General features: G+C 41.4%; 1 protein-coding gene across 1 annotated transcript in view; it reads left to right on the top strand.

Annotated features, from left to right (window-relative positions):
- MARCH3 (membrane associated ring-CH-type finger 3) overlaps positions 1–8,543 on the top strand; it is a 67,704-nt gene extending 59,161 nt beyond the window's left edge. Inside the window, exons 4-5 of the mRNA XM_026866400.1 lie at positions 3,215–3,424; positions 8,104–8,543. Coding sequence (XP_026722201.1) covers positions 3,215–3,424; positions 8,104–8,262 — 369 coding nt within the window. The 3' untranslated portion in view covers positions 8,263–8,543. The remainder of the gene's footprint in view (positions 1–3,214; positions 3,425–8,103) is intronic.
- The last annotated feature ends 1,875 nt before the right edge of the window (positions 8,544–10,418 follow it).

The raw sequence follows: 10,418 nt of genomic DNA, 5'->3' as shown, positions 1-10,418 counted from the left end.
CCCCCGCTTCGTATGTCATAACTATTTAAATATCTTTAACTAAAAAGCAGGGGGATGGATTTTCTTCATACTCTGTGGAATCTTCTTTGCTGCTAGTATAACTCGAGCAACAATTATGTAAAATCAATTGTCCAAGGAAAATATAGTGAACTGAAAAGGGCTTCTCTGTATAAACAGGTTGTAGCCTTAGGGTCTGATCTAGAAAAAACTACGCACATACTTTACTTAGCATTTGTGAGTCATCTAATTGATGGTAGACCTACAGAGGTGAGTGCTTCCAGGATTTGGCCTTTGGCAATGGTGAAGTAGCTTAAACTTGTGGAAGTGTTTTACAGCAGTTTTCTGCTGGCACCTCATTTTGGTTAGGTTAAATAAATTCTCAGTCTGAGCCTCTCCAGGGTGTTCTGACCCTTGGTTGCTGCTTGTTCTGATGATTTCCTTCTCCAAATGTAAGTCTTCGCTTTGCTGGTATGTCATGTGGATGCCTCAGCCTGTCTCCCCTTTCAGATGAGCAGTTCTCCAGTCTCCAGTTACGTGTGCTTACACCAGATGAAGTAAGCCAGTTAAAAGGAAACTGAGCCCATTTGCTCATCTCAGGGGTTTCAAATTATTTGACAACATCAAATAAAGATCTCTATACCTTTGCACTGAAAGGGTATTTTGGACAGTTTCATAGATCTGGTTTTGCATGAAGTTTTAAATACCAATGAGGTGGGGGAATGAGCAAGCGACTGTGTGGGTGCTTAGCTGCTGCTTGGGGTGAACCCACCACACCCGCTATTCAGGTATTTGAAATAATCTTGAGTTTGAGAGAATGCTTGAAAATGGAGAAAAAAAACACACAATACTGAGCCTCACTCTTCAACCAGTGTCTTTCATTACAACTTCTTGTTTACAGTAGCACATAACAGTTATGAAGCACTTCCCACTGTCTTACGATTTTAGAAGTATTCAAGCAAATTAAAAGACTACATTCTGCAAAAAATGTTTATGAATATATCTTTGTGTCCCCTCCTAAATTTCTGAGTCATACATGAGAATTGATCTTGGGCTGCTGAGTTACTGTGTTGCAGTTAAACTTCACAAAAATCCTGTGAAGCAAGTAATTTATTATTTCCATCCGAGAGAAGGTGAGGCTGAGGCAGACTCATCTACTCATTTGTGTTTTTCTGCTAGTGCCAGATTAGTGACTACCTGTTCCTGGTTGAACTCAATTTCTTGATTGCTGTTTTACACCATATGAAGAAGGAGAAATAAATGCTCTATTTATTTCCATGGTGGGGGCAAAGCAGGAAAAGATGAAGCAGAGTCTGAAAATAATTGAGGGGCAGGATACCTAGGTGAGAAATACTTATTAGCTTGCACAATGCTCTTAACCTTACCTTCTCTTGTCAAAACTTGAGTCATGCTGTCCCTCTGGGTCATTGCTGTAGCAGTGTAATGGAGAAGAAGAAAAAATCCTGAGGTGTCTGTGAGAATAAAGGGCATTATCTGGTAAAAGGAGGAAGTGGCCTCCCCAACCTTAGTTTCTGGAGCTAAAGAGAAAGGGCTTCTACTGCCCTGTATAATACACTGGGAAGAAAGAGAGTTTAAGGATGCATGAGTCTGTTACTGTAAATTCAGCACACTTATTTTATACAATAAAACCCATGAATATTCATGTAATTTCTGTGAAGTATACACCTATTTCCAGAGGATCTAATGCCTATGCTAATACATTGCACAAACCTATTGACATTTGGGGAAGGGTCTCTGGGGGGCTTCCATGGGGGTTTTGGTGGTCTGTGGTGGTCCCTATTGTGAAGAGGTGTCTTAGTGTCCTTTCCATGAACTCTGAGGGTTTTTTCATATAAGGCCTCATCTTGGCTCATTGCTCTGTATGTAAAGTTTCTCGGCTTTGTTATCTTTGCCTGCCACAGGTGTCTGTTGGTTTCTCTGCTCTCCCCAGGATGTACCCACCACAGCTGCAAAAATTACATCCTTGGGTAGGTTCTTGTCTGACGTACCTTACAGCAGTTAGCACCAACTACTTGCAGGCATCAGCTAGCAGGATCAGTCCTTATCTCCATCCACAGCACAGAGCTGCAGTGGCTTTGGTTCTTACTGTGATGATAACAAATAATGCAGTAGCTCTGTGGAGGAACATGACTGTTCTTACCTTCAGCATGGCCTCCGCACTCAGGTCCAGGGGCATGGGAGGGACATGCAGACTGAGAATTGATAGCCTGCCCTGTGCCCAGTTGTGGCCATGCCAGCAGCACTCCTCCTCCACTATCCTTTCCCAGCTTTGACTCCTCTGCTTAGACTGTTGGACTGTCTGGGGCAGATGCAGTCCTGTGCAGTACATGGTGTGTTTGCCTTTGGTGGCTAGGGTAGTATGTACAACTCCCAGGATCACTGCAGTTCCTAGGTGCCACAGGAAGAAATATTTGCTATTCTTGATAGTACGATGCATATGCTTAAAGAAAAAAAAAAAAAAAAGGATGCTACTGACCAGTTTCAACTAAATCCTGTGGTTTACATTGGCAAAATTTGCAGGGTTTGGTGACTTTCCTGTTCAAATACTGATTTGAGTGATGAGAGTTGTTTATTAAAAGGTCTCAGTTACTGAGTTTCTGTTGCAGACTTACTTCTTTCACCTCTGCTATCTAAAGTCCTGTTTATAGAAACACGTGCATGTGGGCTTGATAGATGTTCAGTCAACCTTCACTTCAGCAGTTGACTTTCAGACACTGTTTTGCAAAGTTAATATCCTTAGTAAGCTTGTGTGCTTTCAGCTGTGCTTGCATGTGGATATTTGAAAGCAAGTTTCAAGTGGTTTTGCCAATATTATAAGCAGAATGTAAATAAAATATCTTAAAATAACATACAAAATATTAACAAACATTTTCTGCACTCCTGAGTTGTCAGGAGAGCATGTGATTCTTTCCACAATAAGACCGGAGTTTCTCACCTAGTTCGAATGCCAGGGGCTGTCTATGCAAAACACTTCCCCTTAGCAAGCAACTTTTACTACAGCTGAATAAATGATACAGTAGGTATGCACGGCTAGAGGTGCACGTCAGCAGGCAGCAAGGGGGAGAGTTTCTGGTGGGAGCTCTCTAGGGACAGCCAAAGCCATGTCCTGTGTGTGGTCTCTGTTCTGCAAGCAGCTCACCTTGGGTAAAACATCCTTCCCGTGCTGACACTTGTTTTGTCTACATTTTGCCTGCAGTGGCTGAAGAACCCAGGCCCCCAGCATGAGAAACGGACTCTCTTTGGAGACATGGTGTGCTTCTTTTTTATCACTCCGCTGGCGACCATCTCTGGCTGGTTGTGTCTACGAGGAGCAGTGGACCATCTGCACTTTAGTAGTAGGCTAGAAGCTGTTGGCCTCATTGCACTCACTGTCGCACTCTTCACTATTTACCTCTTTTGGACCCTAGTAAGTACTAGTTTTGTATTCAACCCACACGTATAAGGGGAAAGAACTGTAATCATAAATTCAGTCTCCAAAGAAACCCCTAAGACTTAGTTTGAAGTTTTAGAAGGCAGCATTCTTTATCACAGCACAGGAGGCATGGGGGATCATTCCACCTAATGTGAATGCCTCATCTTGGCTCACTGCTGTCTGTAAAGTTTCTCAGCTTTGTTATCTTTGCCTGCCACAGGTGTCTGTTGGTTTCTCTGCCCTCCCCAGGATGTACCCACCACAGCTGCAAAAATTATGTCCTTGGGTGTGTCTTACAGCAATTAGCATCAACTGCTTGCAGCCATCAGAAATCAGAAAATTAAATAGAGTGCTGTTGAGCAAGTCAACTACTGTACAAAGTATTGCTTACATTCACCTTCTGTACTGATAAATTTAAGTTACATCTGCAAGAAACCTCTTGGTTCTACACCATTCAAATTCTCTGGAAAACCAGAAAGACCGTTTGCCTTTGGGGTCAGTAACTTCCAAATCCTAAACACAGAGGGAATAGCAAGAGGGAGTCAAGGAAATAACATGGAAGAGTTCAAGACATACTACAGGAGAGAGTCTCCTCAAAGATAATATGCAAAAGTCGAAGGCATAGCCCATAAAAAAGCTTTAGGTTAACATCCTGGCTGCCACAGAGGATTTAGATTTTATTCTGATCCAACAACTGGCCAGTTTTACAATTCAGAAGGCTTAGATGTGGGTGCATCCCTTGCTTTCCTCATTCCTTGTGCTCGTGGCACTACGGGAAGTCCATGGCAGAACATGCCTTATACCAAAGTCTGTAGAAATGTAGCTGCCTTTGCAGGGCAGATTAAATCCCTGCCTTATTCCTGTCCTGCACCCAGGTGTGCTGTCACCTGTGTGCCAATCCATCCTAAAACCCACTTATTTTGTGCCAAGTTAAACTGAAATCAGCTTCTGGCCCCAGTGCACCCACAAACAGTTGGCCCAGCAGAAATGAAGGGAACTCAGACAACAGCTGCCAAAATAAGTGTTTATCAAGCCCTGGTCTGGCAGTTCACTGAACAGCCTAGGTTACTGTTGAGTTTGACGTTTCACACCTCTAGTTCTGCTGAGGGAAGGAGAACAGAACAGCAGATGCAGAGAAGGGACCATTCACACTAATGCTTGTGCCATGGTGCAAGTCTTTGCTGCTGTGAGAGGAAGAGCTCATCTGAGCCTGTGCTGCCCTGAGTGGGGGCAAGACCACCCTGCCAGAGGTGTTGGTATAGCCACTAATCCCACAGGGCCAGCACCCAGATCTCCCCATCCATGGTTAAGGCCACACTGTATGGCTGACCCCTTCCAGCAGTTTTTGATAAGTGTAAGCTGCTGATGAGGTGGCACTTTCGCATTAGTAGACTATCCCACAGCAAGAAACCCCTGTGCTCAGCCCAGAGTAAACTTGGAAAGAGGGAGGTGGTGTGGGAACGCAAAAACCCTACACAGATATCTAAAAACTAGCTCCAAGAAAGCTATGCGAGGTAACATCTCATTTACTTCACTCATAACAGTGAAACCCTGTCTCATCCATAGAGGACTGCAGGCTAATTTTAGCAGTGCACAACAGTAGGGTAACTTGAAATTTCTCCTCTTGTTGTTCTTGCTTCTGTTTTTTGTGAAGCAGCAGCCCTCCCCTTTGACAGGATGGCCATTTACCCCAGCAGTGAGGTGGCACTTTATTTCCTGCAGTACTGTGTGTGTTAATATGTCTGTCAGGTATTCAAGTAAAGGTTCAAATTTCCTTTATGTGTGACTGTCTTAGAAACCCACATGCTGTTCAGTTTACCTAATATACATAATTTACAAGCACCAAAATTGTTGAAGTTGGAAAGGGTAGTCTGGCTAAGTAGTTGAATTTAATTACCCGTGACACACAGACATAGACATATCTGACCTTGCTCATTAAGAGTTCTGCAGCATCTCAGTTAGTCCCTAACACCACCTATTTTATTTGCATCGTTAAGTGGCAAATCCCCCTTCTATCTACTTTCTAACTTTTACCCCTTCAAAAGCATACAAGGAAATGCGATATTGGCACATGGAGAATACAGTGGAAGTGAGCCTGATGTAAACGCATGCCTTTGTTGATTTAGTTGAAATACAGTTTAATGTCCACTGAGTTGGGGAAGGTATTCTACTTTAATCTGTTATTCAGACCAGCAGGAGGTGGATGGGCTAATGAAGCTGATGTGCATTAGGGAAAGGCAAGGCAGGAAGCCTTTCAAGGCACAGTAACCCTCCTGTTTGTTCAGTGTGGGGTTAATTCAGTGGGCAAAGCAGAGACAATGGGAAGGACTCAGCCTCTCTTCATAGTACAGAAGCTGTCCTCGTTGTCCTGACAGCATTAGTACTGCATGGAAGAGTTTTGGGGTTTAAGTATATCTGCAGATTAATTAATAGGTTTGAGTGACAGTGTTTTCACACACTTTCTCAAAGGGCAGATTTGCAGTGTCAAGGCAGAGATTTAAAGCAACTACTTCAGAAATAGCACTGAGCACCCTACGCTCAGCAGTCCAAGACGCATCAGCCATGCAAGAAATCTCCAGCCTGTATTTGCCTTGGGGAGGCTCCACTCCTCTTGCATGCAGCAAGGAAGGGACCAACATGCAGAAGTGCTAACACATCAAGTATTCCAGCAGCACCTACCCTTTAATTTTCAGAAACAGGAGAATCCTGTACTGCTTGCATAGTTATGGCTGTGCAGGGAATATATTGAGTGCTGTGGGGTAAATCACACAGTACATGTGATAAAAAGCTCCTTTAGGCCCTAGTGGTGTCTAGGAAATTTTCTAATCTGCTCATTCTAAACAGACATTGACTGGGTAAGTCACTGTAAAAGCATTGTGATCAAAAGAAGGAACCTGGAAATAAGGTACTTACTTCAACTTTGTATAAACAATACATGTCTGGTTAATGTTAAAAAGACTGATAGCACCAGGCAAGAACCCATTGTAAACAAGCTGTCTAACTTCACTAGGATATCCTGTGAAAATACATTAATACAGTTAAAGCCTGGTTTAACACACCCAGTTCCTCAGAGAATCTCATGTGACGCTACTTGAAAACTCAAACTCTATAGCTTGCTCCAAAGAAGTCACTGCATTTTGCATGGCATTTGCAGGTGTTTTGGGTTTTTCCTCCCTCCTCTTTCTTCTACCACTGCTGATGCTGCAGGGCTTTTTTTTTTTTTTTAGATTTTTCTTGTTCTTTCATATACAATCTTTCACAGAAATGAAGACTGCTTTACCTTCGGGGGAGCAGAGGAGATTGATAGGTGGTGAATCAGTTAATCTGTTGGAAGGGCTGTCTTTGGGCAACTGCTTAGCGAACAGAAGCTCTGTAAGTTTCCCTCATTAACAGCAGACAGCTGTATAAAAAAATCCCCAGAAAGTTGTTTTTTGGCTTTTTTTTTGGTCACTAGTAGGTTTTATAGAAATGTAAATAATTGATTTACTCAAAAATACCCTTTTTACAATAAGGAAAGGGTTTTGAAGGAATATATATTCATAGGCATGTACATAATATTTCTCCATACTTCACTAGCAGCCATCCTGTTACTGCTGTAGGGGTAGGACAGCCACAAGCCCCTTTTGACAGCAGCATGCACAGCCACTTCTCTGCAGCCAACAGCATCTTCCACTCACTCACCTGTGCAAACCAAGCATTTTACCTCCAGCCTTTATGGCACCCTCCACCCTCTGAACAGCAAGCTCCAGAAGTGGCACAGGTGCATAAAAATCAGTGACAAATGGCCAGTTGCACATGAAGATAGAACAGCTAACAAAACAGGGTTCCTCCTGTGGTCACTGCATGGGTCCCTCCCACCCACAAGTCAAGAACACAGTAACTGTCATGTGGCACATTTCACCCAAAAGGTCCCAAGCCAGTTTACAGGGTTTTTTATTTTCTTTTTTGTTGTTTTTTAAAAATCCGCACATGTACATCATCTTACACAGACAGAACTCTCACTGGACTTGACTGTTACCAGAATAAACGGTAAACTTTTTAAAAAATAGAAGGTCAAGGCTATCTTTTATCTCTGTAGCAGTCAATCATTTCTCCTCCACTATTTGCAGAACCACACTAAGGCTGAAATTGGTTAACTGACAACAATAAAAAAAATTCAAAGATAATCTGAGATGACATGTTGGCAGATGGCTCACACTTGTTGCATCCATGCAGTCTTAAATTTGATGCATTCAGCAATAAAGAATTAGAGTGTAGAACACACAACCCTGTTAGTGTTTGCACACAGTTTAGCTACATGCAAGCATTCACCGTCCAGCCAATTACATTATTTGTCAGTTTAACTACTTGCAGCATGATAGTACCCCAAACTCTTCACATTGTAAGCAGCTGGCAGTAATTCTAGTTCTTGGGAAAGAGAGAATGTCCAATTTTTCTTGTTACAAAAAGGGAATGAAAGGTAGGCAACAGCAGAAGGTAGAGCACAGGCTGCTTTGCTGTGGCAACTTGGGAAACAAGCCATCTGCATGGTAGGTCTCATCTTTGCTTGCCCCTTTTTGCTTATTTTTATCCTACCCAGAGTTAGGCTGCTTTTGAAGGCATTTCTCCCCAATCCTGATTCCTTGGAGGACTACAGTGACTCTAAACACAGCACATCTCTCTTCTCTCCCCAGGTATCTTTTAGGTATCACTGTAGATTATACAATGAATGGCGTCGGACCAATCAGCGGGTGATACTCCTAATCCCAAAGTCTACCAATGTCCCCTCCAACCAGCAGTACCTCCTGGGACTGCAGTCCCTCAAAAGGAACTCAAAGGAGACAGTTGTCTGACTTGGGCAGTTTCTGCACAGGTGCCATGCACTAAAAATGGTGCCTCAAACTCACTGGGGCCAGACACTGTCCAGAACTCAGGAGCTATTCTGATTTACAAACTCTTTGCAGAGGAATAAATCACTATTTCAATTCAAATCACAGATGCTGCAATCATGAGATCTGCTAAACTGCCAAACTTGTTTCCTTAGCAGATAAGTATATGTAATTTCATACAGTGTGCTACTACTTGCATCAGCAAGTGATGCAATTTTTTTGTTTAAAATATTGAACTGTGATAATTAACAATGCAAAACAGGTTTTAAAAAGTGCTTTGTTTTCATAATTTCTTGTTCCTACAGTATTATTTTTGTATGTATCTGGAGAGTAACAAGTGCTGCTTTTTCCTTCCTAAAGCACAGCAATGGAACTCCCCCAGTTGATTTTATTTGAAGGTCCTTTATACCAATATTTTTGATTATTAAAACATGTGTAATGAGTTCCACAAATTGGCATATTAACTAAACACTGTAAAGTGATTAGAAAAGTCTCTCAGTTGCCTATTTGGCAGGGAAATTCTAACAGGAAAATTCTGCAGTAATAACTTTAACATGTGCAAAAGAAAGAAATTACAGCAATTGCAATAATCTTCCTACTCAAAAAGATTCTATTACACAGCACCGAAAAAAACAATTTTACTTTTTCCACTCAAAAGCAACAAATTAGGTACCGCATTTCGTGCTGAAGTGCACATTCTGCTGGTGTGAACTGAACCAGTTTAGCCAATTAACTTTGCATTTACACCAGTCTGATTTTAACCCTAATTCTTATTTTTATAAGGAAAACTGCATACATAATGAATGAGATCATTAGACACATGTAAGGAAGCAGGAACTTATCTCAGAAATTAGCATTATTTTAAAGCTGCAGAATTTTCAGCTTGACAGGTGGATTTAGCAGATTGTACGTAAATCCTGACCTCTCACTGTAGCACTGAGACTAAGGCTGTTTTTAAAAAATGTAATCCACAGCCTACTACGGTAACCAAACTGAATTTGAAGTGTAAAGACTAGACTTTATTACCGTGTGATACCTAGTTAGATACCCTGGTTTTATGCCCATTTCATTCAGCAATTCTTGACTCTAAGACACACACACACTTATGTAGAAAGACTTATTTTACACAACTACACAAAATTTCATCAACAAAAGCTGCTAGAATTAGAAATTGATACATAGCTCCTTTGAACAGATGAATTTTTTATAAATGTGCACAGATGGCAATGCCATCATATGCTTTGTTTTCCAAACTCTACAGGAACTGAAAAGGGGACCACATAATAAGATGGCTAATAATTTATAATTCAGATAATTCAAGGTATTATGGGTGTTTACCATCAGACAAGAGCTTATTTGATGTTGTGAGTGCTCAATGGAAGAAAAAGCTTAGTATATAAGACCAAATCTGTTAGCTTCTTTATTCTGTCTTTGGACCAGTCTAGCTGTAGCCATGTTATTTAATGATATTCTTTGTAACTGTCAGTTTCATGGGGATATAAGAATCAGCTACCTGTATAAATCAGTAACTGCCCTATTTAGACATAAAGCTAGTTTCACAGCAAGCCAATATACGTAAGAAAACCAAACCTGCAGATCTGTACTCATTAGTCTGTCAGTAAGGTCAGGCGATTGGTCATGTTTGCCAGTGAATACTGAAGACATACATATGACCAACTCTGTGATGGCCTAAAACCCATAGTGCTTGTTTGTTTTTTTTTAAACCCCTCATCTGGACAGAAGACTGAACATGGACATGAGCAGAGAGTTCTAGGTTAAAAGAAAACCTACTAGCCAGTGAGTGGTGCAGAAATAAAGCAAGTCTAACTATGTCAAGACACTGTCAGACACTATTTTGATGGCCACACATTTGCTTTAGGTAAGCTTTCTCCAGAATTCTGTTACTACTTTTGCTTCTTTTCATGAAACAAAAAAACAGGATGATGATATGGAATTAAATAGCAACTAGGAAAACAATTAAACATATCAAGCTGCAAGGTATATGCAGACAGATCAGCAGAGTGACTTGGCTCGGCTCATCTGTGTTATGTAAAATTTCACTTTTTGTTTAAAGATGACTTACTTAATCTGAAGAAGGCATAGTGAAGCAGCCAGAAGAA

The sequence above is a fragment of the Athene cunicularia genome, assembly GCF_003259725.1.
Source record: "Athene cunicularia isolate RWA chromosome Z unlocalized genomic scaffold, athCun1 chrZ_part2, whole genome shotgun sequence".
Lineage (NCBI taxonomy): Eukaryota > Metazoa > Chordata > Aves > Strigiformes > Strigidae > Athene > Athene cunicularia.
The sequence above is the reverse complement of the archived record's forward strand: the minus strand, read 5'-3'. Positions and strand labels throughout refer to the sequence as shown.